Source organism: Poecile atricapillus, chromosome 8, assembly GCF_030490865.1.
Source record: "Poecile atricapillus isolate bPoeAtr1 chromosome 8, bPoeAtr1.hap1, whole genome shotgun sequence".
Classification (NCBI taxonomy): Eukaryota; Metazoa; Chordata; class Aves; order Passeriformes; family Paridae; genus Poecile; species Poecile atricapillus.
In genome coordinates, this window is record NC_081256.1 from 6,086,178 (window position 1) to 6,105,033 (window position 18,856).

Here is an 18,856-nt window from a genome sequence, read left to right on the forward strand (position 1 = left end):
CTCCGCTTTGCCTCTCTGTACGGCAACATGGCAGCTCCCTGCTCTGCAGACAGCCCTGCGTCGCTCCGAGCTGTGACAATGCACTGGCAGCCAATCGGCGCGGAGGCCGGCGGCGAGCGGCGCTCCCATTGGCCGGGAGGGGCGCGTCACGCCAGCAGCCGCGCAGGGCCGCGCCGGGCGTGAGTGTCGGCGGCGGCCGCAGCCTTGGCGGGGCCGCCATGGACGCAGGTGGGTCCCGGGCGGGCCTTGCCCGCGCCGCGGCGGCCGCGCTTCCCCTCGGGATTCCCCGGCCCGGCTCAGCCCCGCGGCCGCTCCAGGCCCGCGGCTCCCCGGCGCGGCCTCCCCGACGGGCGGCGAGGAAGGCGCCGCTTTCCGCCCTGGGCACGGCCCTGGGGGGGCCGGGGCCCAGCCGCCCCCCGCGGTGGGGAGAAGGGGAAGGCGCTGGCTGCGTGGCCGCCGGGGTGGGCCGGAGCCGGGCGGCGAGTCCCTCCTGGCCTCCCCAGCCCCGCTGCTGCCGTCGTTCCTCGAAAGCTCGGAGCTCTGCTGCCAGGTCGGGTCTGCCCGGGCGGGGAGCGGTGACAGGGCTGGTGTCGCTGTGCCCCGCTCCCCATGTGGGCTCGAGGGGCGAGAAGGCGGCTTGGGGGTAAGAATGCGACTTTCGAGGGGTGAGAAGGTGTCGTCCGGGGATAAGAAGGCGACTCAGGCACTCATCACGTTCACAGAGGGCTCTAGCAAAGGTGGTTGTGGAAGAGATTTTGGTTTCGTGCGGGGTAAAGTAAAAATAAGTGTTTGGCACTTGCGTTGGGACCCACTTCCCTCCAGCCTTAGCCTAGTAGCCTCCGCAGAGATAAAGAATTGTTCCCTAATAACAAACGCTTCCGTGGGCTCCTCCTCCGCATCGCCGAGCACGGGTGTGCCGGGGATCCGTGGCTCCTGTCCCTGCTGAGGACTGTCCTGGCTTGTTTTGGCCTTCGTGCCGCGGTTGTTGTCAGCGTGGTCCGGCTGAGAGCGTCCTCGGATGCAGTGTCACACCTGGGGACCAGACGCTGAGGGAACTTGCACCCCCTGGTCCGGGAAATGTTTGCTTTCCCTTGATGTGAGCCGTGCAAGGGAAGGAAAACTTTGCTGTGGTGGCTGGATCTCCTCCGTGAGAGGAGGAGAATCTCTGGACTCAAGCCTCTTCGTGTCCAGCCCTGTTCCCGAGATTGTCGGGGAGCTGACAACAAAACTTGGAACTGTTTGCTCCAGGCCTTCAAGAAAGCATCCAATTTCAGTAGCCTGACTTTCCTCTCTATCTGTCTTGTAACTCCTCGTTGGTGCTCAGATAATCAGGATTTGTCTTGTTTGAAAGAGCTTAGGGGAAAGAAAAGATCTAATCTTTCTTCGGCAAAGGGCAGAAAAGAGGGTTTGAGCTGTTTGGTGTTTTCCAGCAATTCGTTTTACTAAAGTGGTGGTAAATTTACCTTCTTTTCTTGACTATCTGTGAAATGTTCCACATCAAACTGTTCCTTCTTTGCCTTGGGTGAGGTACCTGTATCAGCTAAAGGAGAGATCATCCACCTCATTTCTGATCCTTTTGTGGTACCTGAGTTAGAGGCTAAAGGATCTGGGGGGGGTGTGAGAGCCAGGCCTTTTCAGAGGATGGAGAAGCCCCAGGACCAGTATGGGAAGGGATGTATGCCAAAGCCTGGCTTTCCGTCAGTGCCACGCTCCAAAGCTTGGCTTCAGCGTCTTGTGGGAGAAGTTCTTCAGCAGGCAGACTGGCCAAGGTGGTTGGTGCTGGGAAAATCACCTGCCCTATTTCTGTTTGAGTCATCTGAGCCTTCGCTTGTTGTTACTTGTTTCCCAAAGGGAAACAAACAGCTTTGGTTGTGGTGTGGGAGATGAAGGTCTCAGGGAGCTGTGGAGGGTCTGGCCTCCAGCACATTTGCAAACTGACAGCAGCACTCAGGGGCTGCTCCCAGTGCCCAGCTCTGGGTGTGTTTGCTACAAGTTAGCATAACGTTTCTATCTCGAGTCTTTCATTGTGCTGATTAAGACTATGAAAAATGAGGGAAAGTTTCATCTTCTACCCTAATTCTGTGTATTTAGAGAGTTGTTCTTGTGTTGAGATGATGTAGCAGCTCTCCTATGCGGAAAGGCTGGGAGAGGTGGGGGTGTTCAGCCTGGAGAAGAGAAGGCTCTGGGGAGACATGAGAGCCCCTTCCAGTCCTAAAGGGGCTCCAGGACAGCTGGAGAGCGACTCTGGACAAGGGCCTGGAGTGCCATCACTTCCCACTGCCAGAGGGCAGACTTAGACGGGATGTTGGGAAGGAATGTTTCCCTGTGAGTTTGGGGAGGCCCTGGCACAATTGCCCAGAGAAGCCGTGGCTGCCCCATCCCTGGAATTGTTCCAGGGTTGGATGGGGCTTGGAGCACCCTGGTCTATTGGAAGGTGTTCCTGCCCATGGCAGGAGGTGGAATGAGATGAGCCTTAAGGTTCCTTCCAGCCCAAACCATTCTGGGATTCTGTTGTGGCATGTACAAAGCTTTGCCTTTCCTGCTGAGACTTTCTGGGATGAGGTGTTCTGCAGATGCCATTGACAGTGTGCCCATGGGGCAGTGATCCAGCCAGCCTCCCCTCATTCCCAGTGTGTGCAATGCTCCTGGAAAGCGAGGCTGCCTTTCTCAGGGTGAGCTGTGCAGGGCTGACACTCTGCTTTTTAACCATAAAACCGTGTGAAGTTGAGCTGTCGCGTTTTGATGTGCAGAGACTGCACGTCCTTCTCTGCGGAAACTGCTGCTCCACTGTCCTGGATGCTCAGAGGTCGGTAATTAAAATAGACCGAGGGCTTTCTGAAGGTGAAGTTTTGGAGCACTGCCTGAGAAATGTGCTGATCTCACCCAGCTTCTGCAGCTCTGAGAGGAGCAGCTTCAAACAAGATTTCGGCTTGGTGAATTTCCAGATGTATTTCTCTTCTTTATCTCTGGCTATAAGAAGGAGAGAAAGGCTCCTGTGCAGTCTGTGATGTTCTTTGTACCCTGCTTGAATTGTTTGGGTCCCACTGCCTGGTGTTTAGCCCATCTGGACAATAGCACAATAGATGGACTTTGGAAAAGTGCTGGAGCATATGAAGGTGGAGGCTTGTAAAGGAAACATGCAGTGACCTCAAGCCTTGTGGGGAGTTTACTGTTCTCATTACAATGTCCTTGATACTAACTGGGAGCAACCACTGGAATTTTCTTGCCTGTGAAGGGGAAACCTGAACTCCTGTATTTAGTAGTTGTACCTTTTCAACTATTTTCTCCTCAAATCCCAACACAAATGTCTGACCATCTCTTTGGGATGCACAGCTGGACACACAGGGCCTTGTACAGATGTTGGGCATTCAGCTGAAGGGCTGCAAGCCTGGGACTCTCCTTCCCGTTGTGCAGTGTCATGACATATGCTGCATTCCCTGAACACCTGGCTGGTCCAGCTGGAGATCCCCCTCTGTGTGCTGACCCCTTCTTCAAGCTTTGCTGGAAAGGGAAAGACTCTAGCAGCCCCTTTCCAGCTGCTGATCCTTGCTGTGAAGTGTCCAGTTGCAAATCCTGTCTTTGCTAAAGATCTGGTGCCCTGCAAACTGTGCAGCTGCAGAGGTTGTGATATTTGAGCAGGTCAGGAAATGTTGCTGGGAAGGAGGAGGAAGGATTGTGGATAGCTTGATGTTTGAGTTGGATACATGGCAGGCTTAAGAACTGACAAAACATAGAATATTCCTTGGAGCTTTAAAACCTTCCTGAGAACTTCAGAACTTATGTTAAGATCATATCAGTTACCTTTTCAAATCTGGACATTTGCAAGTTTGGGTAGTAGATGGGAAAGAAATCCTTCATTTCCCTGTTAAAGTTTGTTAGAGGAGAAGACTGCAGCAGTAATTTGTTAGGATATTTCTGTGCAAGCAGAATTGTTTTGCTTAGCTTGCTGAAGAATCACATCATGGGGTGGCAATGGGAACATGTGACCTGTGCAATCCTAAAAGTGCCTGGAACAGTCTTAAAGACTAATTCATACAAGGAACGTGCTTTAAATCTTGTGGGCTGGAGTTAAGGCAGTCTGATTCAAAATTTGATTTAGGAGCCTGTTGTCATCTCGATTGCTGGGGTTCCTGCTTAAACAGTAGTTGGTCTTAGTGGTGGTATCTGCTCAAGTGTTTTCTTGGACATTGGGAATTGGAATTCCAGGTCAAGTAACCCAGATTAGAAGGCTGAGATACTTCAGGAGGCCAAAGTGCCTTGAGTAACAGCAGGTTACTCTGTAGAAGCCAAAAGCGAGGCATGCCCCATGGAGAGGGGTGGTTATTTTAGAGAATGGGGCTGACAGGAGCTTGTGGCCATGGACTCCTTTGTCCTGCCTTAAATTCACATCACATTACCACAGATTCTATTGCATTTGCTGTGAGAGATGTTTTCAATCTTTAACAGTTACAGAACATTTTGTCTTAGCTCTGCTTTAAATTTTAGAGATGATTTGTTACAGAATTGGTGCCTGTAAAATCATGTGTGTCTTTTCCAGAATTCCCAGGCTCCTTTAAAGTCTGTGTTTCCAAACACAGATCTAGTGGAGCGCAGCTCATCCAACTCCTCTGGTTTTTCCTCCCTGTTGTTTGTACCCTGTACACAACAGCTTAAGATGCCCTGATCCAAGGGCAGCCTGGGCTGCTGAGTTGTTCTGTCATGGTCTTGGAAGGGGATGGATTTTTAGGTACTGATGGATGGCATGCTGTGAAGGGAGCCAGCAAAAGAGACAAAAGTTTTGCCTGTCACCTTTGCATGAGTGCATCTGCATAGCTCTGTGTTCCTCACATTGTGGTGTGACACCTTAAAGGCTTCTGTTGGGTTTGGTGCCTTTTGAGGAGGGACAGAGCAAGATTTACTTCCCACCTTAAGGTGATCTGTCTTTTGTGTCTGTCTTCTCCCCTCAAAATTTATATTCTCTACAAGACGATTTTAACCACTTTGCTCGATGGAAAAGAGGCCCTCAACATCAATGCTGTCGCTGATGGTGCGTGTTCTGGGATATGGTGTAGCTGCCAGGTGAAGTTTTAGATGTTTTCTGCCCCAGGCAGAACCTGGAGCTGGTCTAACCTGGAAATCCAGCTGCTTTTCTGCCTGTGGAGCAGCTGGGAGCATGCCAGGGATAGGTCACTTCTGTGCCTCCCAGAGCTGATGGGTGCAGGGCACTGGGACCATTTCCTGCCAGCCCAGGGGCTTTAGGGGTGGGTGGGAGTCACTGGGCCACAGCAGCTCTGATTCTGTAGCTTTGTCTGGTTTTAAAAACAAAAAGAAAAGCTATCAAAGACCTCTGATTTCTCCTTTCTCTTTCCAGCTACTCTTACCTACGACACCCTCAGGTTTGAATATGAAGACTTCCCTGAGACCAAAGAGCCTGTTTGGATCCTTGGGCGGAAATACAGTGTTTTTACAGGTATTTTGTGTGCACAGTGCAATGTTTTAAGGCTCCAGAGGACTTTGTTAGTGTTGCAGTTGGGTTTTAACTGCCACGCTTCTGTCTGTCTGGCCATTTCTGGAGTATTTTTGTGTGGAAAGTTACCATGTGGAAATTGTTGGGTCATGTCATGAGGGCAGGATGGTGGAGGCAGGGGCTAGAAGGATGGTTTGCTGGTTCATAATTTGCCTGTGGCCATAGTGTCTTTGAGTTGATTGCAGCTGTTTTGGGGGGGAAAGGAAGTGCTTTGTGCACAGCAGTACTGCCCTGTTCCTCAGGCAGACTCTGCCTCTCTGGGCCTGCAGACTGTGAGGAGCAGAATCCTGTGGGAGGGTGAGTGGGAGGTGGATTTAGCTGTCTTGGTGCCCCCCTCATGTGTGTGCTTTTCCATGCTGAACACTTTGCAGAGAAGGAAGAGATCCTGTTGGATGTGACCTCTCGGCTTTGGTTCACCTACAGAAAGAACTTCCCAGCTATTGGTATGTAGTCTGGAGGAGTCTGGAGACATCCTGGAAATGATCATAATCCAGTTATCCTTAATAAACCAGTCCTCACAAACGTGACATCATTTCCATTCATAAGAGTCTGAAATGTGCTTCATCTAGTTGATAAGACAGACTTTTTGTTTACCTGATAATGAGAATTCCTCATCTCCTTTGGTAGGAGGGATAGCAGTGGTTTTTAAAAGGACATGAGGAGGAGTTGGGGAAGTCTGCTCTTTTTTTAGGCAACACGGGAGGATTTTTGTACTTCATCACATCCTACATTAGTCTAGTGTGAAATATTATTGAATTATGGTCTTGGGCTTGAAGTGGTTTAAAATTATGAAACACAGAGAATGATACAGAAATTGATGCCTTTGTGCATCTGCTCCAGACTCTGCGTGGGGGTTTTGCTTGTCTAGGGGGAGTTAGGTGCCTGAAGTGTCTGTTAAACACAGGAGCTGTAGTGATAGGAGTAATATTTCCCAGGGAACTCCAAGGAGGATGTCTTGGTTCCTTAAGGTATTCTGCATGGCCTCTTCTGGGGTTTGGGTTTGGTGTGCTGGCTGCAAGCAGTATCAGAGGAGATGTAAGAGCAGGTGAATGAGGCTCTAAGGCCTACCCATGTCCCCCCTCTGTCACTGTCATCCCCAGCAGGCAGTGGGAAAGGAACATGGCTCAGGCTTGGAAAAGAAACTTCTTCTAACTGGTCCTTCTGGCTTGTGCTGTTCTTTCCTGGCTGGGAAGTCCTCTGCCTCACAAGCTCTGAGACATCTTTGATGCAGTTTAATCCCTTTAAATTCACGTTTGTGCATCATAGTTAAACATATGTTTGAGAACAAAGGGTTAGCACAGGTTTAACTGGCTCACAGACACAATTTTGGTGTCCTTGTGCATCATTAAAGGCTGTGGGGTGAAGACAGAGCCCATTTTCTGAGTAATTTTCCATTTACACCGTAGATATGATCTGCATGTCATATACAGTAAACCTTTTACAGTATTTTTTCTCCCAGTCATCCCTGTTGCCATTCAACCCTTCCCTCTGCTAGCCCCCTTAATTATTTTAAGGGTTAGGGAACTGTCTGATGCTAATTTTGTAAAGCATTATCACTTTTGGAATTTGTACGTGTTATGAATTACTGCTGAAATTATAGAAGACAACTGGTAGCCATTGAGAAGCTGATTAAATACTCCTCCAGGTGATTTTTCTCCTTGCTTAGGAGAAAAGAAGAAAGCAGCATTACAAAGACTTGCAGAAACTGTGCCCAGGCACAGATTACCTACTGTGATCACACTGAACATTTGATCTCTGTTATTTGTAGTAGCAGCCAGAGCTGCAGTGGAGGAGCAGCAGTTTCCTTTGGAAGGTCTGTCAGGGAAATGCTTTGAGCCTTGTGTCCTTTGTCTTAGACTTTCCAGCATGAGCTGATATCCAGCTTTCTCCAGCAATATGTAGGTTGTGTTTTTTTTTCACTGCTTGGGTCGGTTTTTTTTTTGGCTGGTGCCTTGTTTTTTTCTGGCCTGACTACATTGTTCACTTTGAAATGTTATTTGTAGCCACTTCTGATGTGGGAATGCCCTGGGACTGGTTTGTTCTGCATGATGAGTTGCCTTCTCAAGATGAGGATTACAAGCCGTCTTTGACAAACACCCTCTTGTAGAAATGTGTCTGAATTGGGCTGGGAGTCTGCATCCAGGCTCAAGGGCTATTATCCTGAGAAATTTAGCTCTCTTTTGGGTTGTTTGGATTTACCTTAGAATTTTTTCCCCTTTCAGTTAATGTTAGAGGAGTTTATTTATTTGTTTTTAAGGGATGCCACTAAGTTACTCATCAATAACCACATTTTTGGTTCTCAGTCTTGGGTGTGTGAGCTGACCTAGCCCTCATTCCCTGCCTCGTTTATTGGTGAACTGCTGCCCATTCATTCTTCTCCCTCTTGGCACTGTCTCCCCATTCATTCCCTGTTTATTTTCCATCCTTGTTTCCAGGAGGAACCGGTCCCACCTCTGACACGGGCTGGGGCTGCATGCTGCGCTGTGGCCAGATGATCTTTGCTCAGGCCTTGGTCTGCAGGCATTTGGGAAGAGGTAAACCAGTGCACAGCCCACACTGACTTCCAGGGCCATGTGCTCCCATGAGTGCAATCCTTGGAGGAACAGAGATAACAAGGACACAGCTGGGAATTGCTGAGGGCTCTATTTTTCCTCACTCTTCTCAAGTTCAGGGCTTTTGAGAGAATAATCTTCTTGGAACTCTCTGGGGATGCCTGAATTTTCTCATTTTATATTTGTTTATTTGCTTTTCCATGTGTGATGGTACTTTATCCCAACTGTAAGAGAGTTTTCTGTTATTTTAAAATTAGCTCTTTGCTGTTGGTAATGCCTCAGATGCTTATAATAATGTGACAATGTGAAAATTGAGTTGGTCAATAGACAGGAAGGGAATTGCAGCTTGCAGACTCTGGTTTCTAATAAATACCATGTTTATTTCATATATCCCTTGTCTGTCCTAGACTGGAGATGGATAAAAGGGAAGAGGCAGATGGATAATTACTTCAACGTTCTTAATGCCTTCATTGACAAAAAAGACAGCTACTACTCCATTCACCAGATAGGTAAGAAGAAAGAAATGCTCAGATGTAGCAAATGGGCTAAGGAAGGCTCTCACTTTGATACAAACTTCCCTGAAAAATCAGAGAAGCAGCCTGTTCTAGTGTTTCCTGTGGGGTGAACAGAACTCAGCTCATAGGGGTGGTCTAGTGATCAAACACTGGGTAAAGCTTCTTCTGAGGCAACATTGCCCTTTGAACTTCTGTGCTGCTGCATTTTGAGGAGAAGATTTGCTCTGCAGTCCTTCAGGATGTGCTTGTCACCCCCATGAAACATTAAATACTGCTGATTCAATAAAGTTTCCAAGTGAGAGTTCTTCCCTATTAAATACAAGCCTGATTAGGAAGGGATGCAGTGTGGGTGAAATTATTGACTGTGTTGTTCTGTTTTTTTGTTGTGATGCAGCCCAGATGGGAGTCGGGGAGGGAAAATCCATAGGCCAGTGGTACGGACCAAACACGGTCGCGCAGGTGCTCAAGTAAGTGCTGCCCTTTTCCTTTTCTCTGTTCAGTCAGGCTGGGGGGCTGGTTGGTGTGTGGTACCTCTGAGCTGACAGGGTTCTGCCTGGCTTTGGAGCGTGGGCTGCCTTTAATAACTCCCTCCCTCCTCTCACCATTCTCCCCTGGTGTCAGTAGATGAGCAGGTGGCTCCCTGGAATAGGCTGGAATTGCCTAACAGCAGCTGTCCCAGGTCAAAGCACATTTCACAGCACAGTGGATAACAGCAGTCTCTCCTAAGCCAGTTTCTCCTCTCTGCTATACCACCATCTTTGCCTTGTAGTTGTACTAATCCTTCATTACTTGTTTTTCATTTTCCTCTAGAAAACTTGCAACTTTTGATACATGGAGTTCCCTGGCAGTACACATAGCCATGGACAACACAGTGGTGATGGAAGAAATCCGTAAGTGTCACGTGGAGGTAGAATGTGGTATATCCTGGGCAGCAAGAGCCCGGAAAAAATCTGGAGAGCACAACAAGCATGAAATATGTGTTCTGTCTTTGAGAAATTGTTCCCTGTGAAAGTAGTGAGGCCCTGGCACAGGGTGCCCAGAGAAGTTGTGGTTGCCCCTTCCCTGGAAGTGTCCAAAGCCAGGTTGGACAGAGCTTGGAGCAACCTGGGATAGTGGAAGGTGTCCCTGCCCATGGCAGGGGAAGGAATGAGATGGGCTTTAAGATCCTTCCAACCCCAGTCATTCTGGGATTCTTTGGTATGTTACAATTAAAGGCAAACTATGCAGTGTTGAGACATTTTAAAGTCAAACCAGGTGTCATACATACAACTGAAGGTATGTGTTGATGCCCTTGGCTTAAACAAAGGCCAATTTTAAAACAGAAATTGTATTATCTTTAATCTTTAGCCTGCAAATATCACTTCTAGAGCTGAAGCATGCTGGCTACGAGGCTTGAGTGTGCTGCAGGCTGTGTCTGTCTGGCACTGGCTATTCAGCACTGATGCTGCTTCAAGTGACATGTCCATACAACTTGTCATGGGCAGGGATGTGTGTGCTTCTTTACCTGAAACGTGGATCATAATGTACCTGTTCAGGGCCTGAAAGTCGCTGTGTGAATGGGTCTGATGTGTTACATGTTTGTAGGTTTGTGTTTGATACCTTGTGCCCTGAACATTGTGGATAATAATAATGTTGTTTCATACATCTGTTAATTCCATCACTGCTAGGGTTCAGCCAAAGGTTCACAGGAAATGCCTTTTGTTACTGCAGTGAAGAAACATAAATCTTTATCCCTTCTGTGTCAGTGTTCCATGAGTCAGCTGGGCCTGAGATGGAGGAGAATCCAAGACAGTTAAAGCCAGTACCTGCCAGCGGCAACTGCAGCAGGAGAGGTGTCGTGTCAGATCTGTTGCAATATGTTTGCAGTAAATGGTTTGGATCCAGCTGGGAAGCTTTAGGCAGGTTCTGCTCTGCTGTGGCACCACAGAACTGCAAAGTCTGCCAGATAGCAAGGTGAATTTAGCCTGTGCCAAGCTCTCTGCTGCTTAAACTGCAGGTAAATATGTTCATACATGGTGCAGGATTGCCACATGCTTTGCCTGATGAGGAAACCTGCAGTGACACCCCCTTCAGCAACAGCCCTGGCTTGGCAGATGATCAGATCATCTGGACAGGCGGGCTACTGCAACAAAAATCCTGCTTTAACAGGAGAAATTGCTACAAATAATGACTTTGAGTTTCCCCAGGGCCTCTGGTAACTCTGTCTGTGCATGGGATGCACACATACACCTTCTCTCTCCTTGAGGAACAGTATATAGAGGAACTGCTAACATCTGTGCAGGTTGTGTCTCCTCCTGAGGCTTTAGATCAAAGTCCTATTTCTACTAAATTTGAGTGTAATACTGTCCTCACTCAGCTGGGTTTGAAGCTCTCAGTGGTGAACAAATACCCAGCTGAAAGTGCAAATGGCTGGTGATTAAGGTGTTTGTTTACATCATGTCCTACCTACTAGGGTGTCCTGGCATTCAGTTTAGGCTGGGAATAAATTAAATGAGTCTCTGTAATTCTGTCCAACTGCCTTGGTTTCATGATTCTTTAATCATGCTGTGGGATTCTTTGGGGTTTGGGTTGTTGTTTTGTTTTGTTTTTTTTCCACATACCCAGCAAGTAATTAAATTGGCCAGTGAGACAGGTAGGCTTGGAGCTGTTTCTGGACCAGAATTTACATAATCTGGGTGTGTTACAGCCTGGCTATGTGTTTGTCAAGCCTTTAGGATGAGGATGCAGAGTGCTTATGTCATGTGTATGCCCTAAGGAGTTCTGCTGCCCCATATCTTAGAGGCAGAGCTCATGCTGAAATTGCAGAATTTAATGACCATACTGCTTTAGGTCTGTAAAGTAGCTTGTGAATGATCCCAAATAAAATTTATGAAGGTTTTTGTGACCTTTAGGAAAGTTATAACTACTCTAGACAGATACCATGTTTGTATCTTGCTACAGAAGTTACAGGTGAAAATTTTCTGTGTTAACTCACAATGCTGTCCTCACTCAGTTCATTCCTATCCTCTGTGAACTCCTCTGGAGTTGGACACTCCAGAACTTTCCTCTTTCTGCCTATAGGCTTTGTGAATTCAGGACAGTTGTCTGACCTGCTAATCAACTCGTTTGTTGGCACAGGTGGTTGCTGCTCATATTTCAGGAAGAATTTGCATTTTTGCTGTCCAGTGAGTACAAGGTGCTTGGTGTGAGCTCAGCTGAGGCTGAGCCCTGCAGCAGCCATGCACACACACATCACACAACCCCAGCACTCGACCTCTTCAAGCTTTCCTTGGCTTTAAGTGCAGTAGGCTTTTGGTAAAGAGCAGTTGTTGATGACAGCATTCAGAGGAATGACTCAAGGTCTGGAAATGGAGTCCTGATGCTTTGTGCTCATGTTCCCTTTCCCCAGGGAGGTTGTGCCAGTCCAGTGTGCCGTGTGCTGGAGCTGCAGCATGCCCTGCCTTGGAGTCAGACGTGCTCTACAATGGGTGCCCAGAGGACGTGGGGCTCAGAGAGAGGCTCACCCTGTGGAAACCACTGGTGCTGCTGATACCTCTCCGCCTCGGGCTCACAGAGATCAATGAAGCCTATATTGAAACACTAAAGGTAGGGAATCTGGAGCTGAATTCCTGCTGGGGTGATGCTTAAGGATCCTGTTGTGAATTAAGTAATTACTCAGAAATCATTGCAAAAAAAAAAAAAAGTTTAGAGACAATCCTTGTCAGAGGTCAGGATATAGGTTCTTGTAAGCTGCAGTCAGGAAAATGGGGGACTTGAGGGGTTGGGCCTTTTTTGGATGGGGTATTTCTTTTTCTTTTGAGGATCTTACTTCACAGCTTAAATCTCAGTCCCTCTTTGTGTGCAGATGGTACCAACCTGCTGAAGCCTTTGTTCAGCACAACTTGGTGGTAACCTGAGTGTTAGTTAATACAGTGTTGCACACTCCCTGTGGCTCAGATGCTGAAGTTTGTGGTGCAGACTGAGGTTAAGAGCTGTCAGGTGGTTGCAGGCTGGAGTATTGAGAAGCTGCAGAATTTAGGGTGTGCATAAGACAGAGGGTACAATGCTAGCAAGCTCTGAGCTTGGATAAGAGACTTCCAGATTCGAATTTGTGGGAGGTTACTTCCCTTAACTCAGTACATAATGCTTGGCTGCTCCAGGTGGATAAGGAACTTAAACTGTTTCCTGAATGATTGCTCCCTCCTGAGAGCACTGTTGCAACCTGATGACAGCTCCAGGGATCAGCAGAGCCAGGACTTGCCCATACCAAGTCCTGGAGTAGTGCAGCTTCTTTCATTTGGTCCACCTGTCTACTCCTGTCAGCACTTAAAAGTGCTTTTGAGCTGCATCCATGTTCCTAGAAAGCCCTGTGTTGTAGCCTGATGGAGATTTTCTCCAGAAATGGCTGGTTTTGCTACTAGAATTGCTTATTTTCCACGTCCCTGTCCATCTTTCCCACTGCATTTCTGGATGTTTGCCTTTGTTCCCACCTGCTGTTTCACTGTCTGTCAGCTGTGTGTTTTCTGTGTTGCTTTTCCAGCACTGCTTCATGATGCCCCAGTCCCTGGGAGTGATCGGAGGGAAGCCAAACAGTGCTCACTACTTCATTGGCTATGTAGGTGAGTGCCCAGAGGACTGCTAAGACTGTCCAAAGAATCTCCCCCATGGCTAAAAAATGCTTGTGGGGTGGTATAGTTCTCCTGTTTAGCCTGTGGTGCATGCTGCAAGGTTCTGCTTTCCTGCTGGAAGCATGGAAAGCTGCTGTGGGCTGAACTTCTCACCTGAGTGATGCAGATTTGAACAGTGGCCATAAATTTCCACTGCATAACACTAATCGGGTCTGTGGAGTGCACAGAGCCTGCTTCCTGCATTTGGAGCTGACCTCTCTCTGTGGCTTGAATGGATTTAACTGTTCTTTAGGTGTTCCTCAAACCCTACAAACTCTTATTAATCTCCTTCTTCCCTCTGGTTTCCTCTCTGCCAGAGACTTCAGGTTATTTGTGCTTTAGATTTCTTGGGTCTATTTGAGCTCTACCCAGGAAGGGATGAGCAGGAACAGTATCCAAATAGTGCCTGTGCCTCAATCCCAGGATGTCACAGTGGAGTGGCCACTGTGGTTGTGCTGGCAGCTGTGCCTGGCTGAGAAGCATTTGGGGAAGTGGCTGAAAGCAAAATGTTCCTGGAATGTGGATTCCTCTGTGTAGTTATTAGAGCTGGTTTGGCCGTTGCTCTTCCTCCTCTTTCACCACTTCTCAACTTCTGGCATGGTTCTTCCTGTTGATGTGTCCCTGCCTCTCTGCCCAGGTGAGGAACTCATTTACCTGGATCCCCACACCACGCAGCCGGCGGTGGAGCCCAGCGACAGCGGCTGCCTCCCCGACGAAAGCTTCCACTGCCAGCACCCTCCGTGCAGGATGAGCATCGCTGAGCTCGACCCCTCCATTGCCGTGGTGTGTCCTGTTCCCCATCACCCCAGGAGCAGTGCTGGGGGCCCCCTCTTCCACAGGGAGCTGGCAGAAGCAGTGCTGATGGGCTGGGTACTCTGCAGTGCTCTCAGCAAGTGCTGCCCTGGGTTTTGGTGACACTGGTAAAGCAGCTCCTCACAGGGAGTGGCTTTTCCCAGGGAAGTCCCCCTTGCATGGCAGTTAAATACCATTCCTCATGGAGCACTGCATTCTCTCAGGTTAAGGTTGGGCTTTGATTCCAGCCTTTTGAGGGGCAGATCTGAATCCATTCCTGAATCCATATGATGATGCACCATGGCTTGTTTTCTGTTGAAGCTGAGATGCCTGCCCTTTGTTTCCATAGGGTTTTCCTTCTGCAGTAAAGAAAAAATTGATGATTCCAGCACTTGGATAGCCTGATCACATCAAGCCTTTGGAGTGTTTAGCTTAACAGGGCATGTGAGGCACGTTTTTAAAGCAAGGCAGTCAGGAGTAGTAACTCTTCCCAGTCCTGATCATGTTGCTTACATGGTGTTGATACAGGGCCTTAAGTCCAAAATAATCAACCTAAAATATAGAAAGTCTTTTTCTTTTTTTTTTTTTTTTTTTTCTTTTTTTTTTTCTTCCACAGGGCTTTTTCTGCAACACAGAGGCAGATTTTAATGACTGGTGCCAGCAAATCAAAAAGGTTTGTGTTTATAGATCTGGTCAGACATTGGAACAGGTTGCCCAGGGAGGTGGTGGAGTCCCCATCCCAGGAAATGTTCAAAATGCATGTGCATGTGGCACTTGGGGACATGGTTTAGTGGTGATGTTGGCAGTGCTGGGGGAATGGTTGGACTTGAAAATCTTGGACTTATTTTCCAGTTTCCCTCTCTCTCTCTGATTCTCTGTCCCTGAGCAAGGAATATCAAGTATTGTTTTGTTTCCAAACCACTACACAGAGACCATGTCCTCTGCAGCATAACTCCATTTTAAGCATATTAAAATGGTTTAATAAACTACCCAAAGGAGCATAGCTCTGAAATCCTGTTGATGATGTGATTCAAAAGCTTTGAAAAACATTTTTCCAGCTACAGTGAAGTCCCAACAGATCATTATTATCCCTGAAGTGCACCAGCAGTGCAGAGCTGTTGGTTCTCATGGCTCTGCTCTGTCTCCACAGCTGTCCCTGGTCAGAGGAGCGCTGCCCATGTTTGAGCTGGTGGAACGCCAGCCCTCACACTTCTCCAACCCTGACGTCCTGAATCTCACACCAGGTGAGGCCACACAGAGAGGGAGAGCTGAGGGTGAGCCAGTCCCTTTGGGTTTCTGGGAATCCTGTGGAATTACATAATGATTTCTAGTATGTCCCTGTTCCACCTGGAATTTAACCTGGAGCTCTTGGGTCAGTTGATGTAGTCCTTCAGCTTTCAGCTACAGGTCTGCAGATCCCACAGTGTCTCAGGATGATTTTTAGAATGATCTGTGAATGGTGATGGTGATGATGATGAGCAGAAGGACAAGCAAGCTCACAGGCTGTCATGGCAGTGTCACTCTGGTTTCTGAAGGGATGCTTGGAGGAATCAAAAGTGTCCAGTGAAAAGGCTGAAAACAGAGTTTGTAGGTAAAGAAAATGCTTCAGGACAGGCCTGGTCACACTTAGTTGCAGCATAAGGCACTCCTTCCTGGCATGTACCACTACCAGTGGGAAAAAGGACAAGTGCTGGGCACTAATCTTGCCTGTCAGGCTCTGCTTATCACATTAATAACATGAGCAAACATTGCAGGAGATAAAGCCATTGCCTGCTTCTGCCAAGAGCAGTGTGTGTGTGTCGGCAAGCTTACCCTGTAACCAGGCATTGGGCGGCCTCCTGGCAACCTGCACCCTGCACTTCTAGTCTCCCTCTCTCTCTCTCTCTGCCCTCCTTCCTTTAAAGCTTTCATTATCACTCTGTCCTTTGCTGTTAGGAGTGCTCAATTCCCTTAAACTGTCAATTGATCCTTGCCTTAATTGTCCTTGATGTTGTCTTTCCTACTCTTAAAAATGTTTTTGGAATGGACTACTTGTCCTTCTCCCTCATCCCTGGCTGCACAGCCTCTCCCATCTGCCAAGGCCATTTAATTTCTGTTAGTCCTGTCTCTCACTAGGAGTAATTGAACTTTGAGCCCCTTTCAGGGCCTAAATGGGTTGCAAGAAAGCTGTAGAGGGTACACAGTGACAGGACAAGTGGGAATAGCTTCCCACTGCCAGAGGGCAGGGATAGACAGGATATTGAAAAGAAATTCCTCCCTGTGAGGGTGCTGATGCCCTGGCACAGTTGCTCAGAGAAGCTGTGGCTGCCCCATCCCTGGAAGTGTCCAAGACCAGGTTGGACAGGGCTTGGAGCAGCCTGGGATAGTGGAAGGTGTCCCTGCCCATGGCAGGGGGGTAGGACTGGATGATCTTTAAGGTCCCCTCCAACCCAAACCTTTCTTGGATTCTGTAACTGTCCAGCCTGAAGTAATAAAGGTTTCTCCTTTACTTCCCCCTGTGTTAAAGTTGCTTCCTTCCTCTTTAAGTGTGAGCTCCTTCTTCACCATATAGTTTGAAGGGTGGAGAGGTGGGATCAACTAGTGAACTGTACTAGTTACTTTTAATAGAGTGCATATTGTAATTCCATTCCTTAACAGTTGCACCAAAAACAACTATAGCAGAAACAATTCTCTAATACATGGGGGTAAATGTATCTCCTAATTGGGACAGAAATCTTTTCTGGGTATTAGTCCAGACCTGGGCAAGTTCTCCTGTTTTTGAGCCTCTTGAGGCAGAACAATCTCCTGCTAATGCAGAGCTGGGGCACAGGAAGGTTGTACAAAACAGTGGCAGCAGAAACACGTTTGGACCTGTGAAATATGACGTGCTTCTGTGCTCCATGTAATTTTCTCCAGTGCATTTTCCATACCACTGACATGTTCTTATCCTCCTCAGAGCCCTCACTCGGGTTTGTCACTGAGTCTTGGAACTTGTAGCCACTTGGCACTCAAACTGTAATGCCCTCCAGCTGCTGGTCTCTGTGCTGACAGTCACAGCATCCCACTGAGGCAGTGCTTTCTTTTTCTCTTCCAGACTCCTCTGATGCTGACAGATTGGAAAGGTTCTTTGACTCGGAAGATGAAGACTTTGAAATCCTGTCCCTTTGAAAACAAATAGGAAACTGACTGCAAATTTGTGTATGTGTGGGGAGAAGGGGGGAGGGAAGCTCCTTCGAGAGCCTGGGGCTACCGGTTTTCATAGGCGCTTGCTGCCATCCCTGCCTCCCGTCCATCCTGGCATTCCGTGCAGCCTCGGAGCGGAGCGCGCAGTGTCTGCAGTGGGATGAAGAACCAAGAGAGTCTTACAGCCTTACTGGCTGCAGTTGGAATTTCTCAGCAGCAAAAAGTTGCTGGAAGTGGATGCAGTGGTGCTTAGGAGTTCAAAGCCTATCTGTTACATCAGCAGGTCAGCTGGGCCTTCTGGGGGAGGCATGGAAATCGTTAGAGCGCTGAATCCTTTCATGGGGACTCCCCTCTGAAGCTTAAGTAGAGCCCACCCATCATTTAGCAGGAGAAACATCCAGTTTCTGCCTTTAGCAGCTTCCCTTCTCACTGGCCAACCTGGACTGCAGCTCACAATGCCAGGGAACAGCAGCCACGTCCCACAGACAGCTGTGAAGGCTCCGGAGTGCAGGTCCCTACGGTACAGCTCCTGTTCATGCTCTGCAGGACACTCAGCACTACCTCTCCTGTTCACACCCTATGGAAAGGGAATTGAGGGAACTTCTAAGTGACTGGGAATTCAAAAAGTAAAGTGTGGAGCAGTGCTGTGCTGCTGGGGAGCATCTCAATCCCAGTTTAAATAACAGAAGGAATGGAAGAATAGAAAATGTGTGTGTTGCTATGTGAGTCAATCCATGTGCTTCTACAATGGAATGGTCTCTACAGCAAGTACCTTCAGGAAAGCTGCTTTGAACAGAAAACTGAATTCCACAGCCCTGGAAAAAAAGAGTCCAGAGCTGGGAGAGCTGAAACAGGGCAGCAGAGATCTGCCAGGCATGTGCCAGGCTTCTTCTGCTTGTCCCCCAGTGTGCTGGCATGGTGACTAGGGAGTGGTGTTGTCCTGCCAAAAACCCAAGCTGTAAAACCTCTGGAGGTGCCCTGGGTGGATTGGTCAATGCCTCCTCCAGCTACTCCTGTCAGACATTCCCTTTCCAAAGCAGAAGAGGTGCCTGAAGGTCGAGTAGGTTTCCGAGCTGTGTCAGTACCTTGCCTCTGCCAGCTCCCCTCCCTGTGGAGTGTGCCCAGAGGTGCTGTAGGAGCTAACCTGGAGAAACCTCTGTCAGGTAACCATCCCAAGAGCAGAATGCCTTGAAAAGATTCAAATATACTGGAAATTTTAGCTATTTTAAGATGGTAGCTCTGCCCAGGGCCCTTTACCACAGAGTGAAAGGTAAGTCATGGAGGAGAGCTGTCTCCATGCACACTGCAAGGGAAGTTGCTGCCGTAGTTTCCTTGGTGCGTGCTGCACACTTCAACCCTGTTTACAAGGCTTTGGTTTGTGCATTCAGGCTTGGAACCTGTCAGATGATGGTGGTGTGCCCAAGGGTGGTGCCACCAGGCTAGAAATGACCTGTTTCCCCCGTGACTGACCTACTGATGCTCTAATTGTCCTTGTGATACCCGAAAGCAGAGGTTTGAACTGGGAACCACAATGCTTCTGTCACTAAATTATTATTTGCTGCTTTCTGCCTGCTTCTCCTCTTTTCTCTTGTAGTCAGGGGAAGAGGCAGCAGAGGAAGTGGGGCTGTGCTCCATTCATCTGCTTTCAATTTCTATCTGAATAAACAGATCTAAAATCTTTGC

General features: G+C 48.3%; 1 protein-coding gene across 1 annotated transcript; it reads left to right on the forward strand.

Moving 5' to 3' along the window:
• Window positions 1–84: 84 nt before the first annotated feature.
• Window positions 85–18,853, forward strand: ATG4B (autophagy related 4B cysteine peptidase). The gene is made up of 13 exons (XM_058843598.1): window positions 85–228; window positions 5,351–5,449; window positions 5,878–5,949; window positions 7,942–8,040; window positions 8,466–8,567; window positions 8,968–9,040; window positions 9,384–9,463; window positions 11,962–12,158; window positions 13,093–13,171; window positions 13,857–14,002; window positions 14,628–14,684; window positions 15,162–15,255; window positions 17,085–18,853. Exons 1-13 carry the CDS (start codon window positions 219–221, stop codon window positions 17,156–17,158), a joined length of 1,182 nt encoding a protein of 393 aa, XP_058699581.1. The 5' UTR covers window positions 85–218; the 3' UTR covers window positions 17,159–18,853.
• The last annotated feature ends 3 nt before the right edge of the window (window positions 18,854–18,856 follow it).

What these genes read in the sequence shown, in the direction of transcription:
- ATG4B (XM_058843598.1), top strand. An exon ending in CCTATATTGAAACACTAAAG is followed by an intron (nt 12,159 to 13,092) that starts GTAGGGAATCTG and finishes TTGCTTTTCCAG; the next exon opens with CACTGCTTCATGATGCCCCA. An exon ending in CGTCCTGAATCTCACACCAG is followed by an intron (nt 15,256 to 17,084) that starts GTGAGGCCACAC and finishes TTTCTCTTCCAG; the next exon opens with ACTCCTCTGATGCTGACAGA.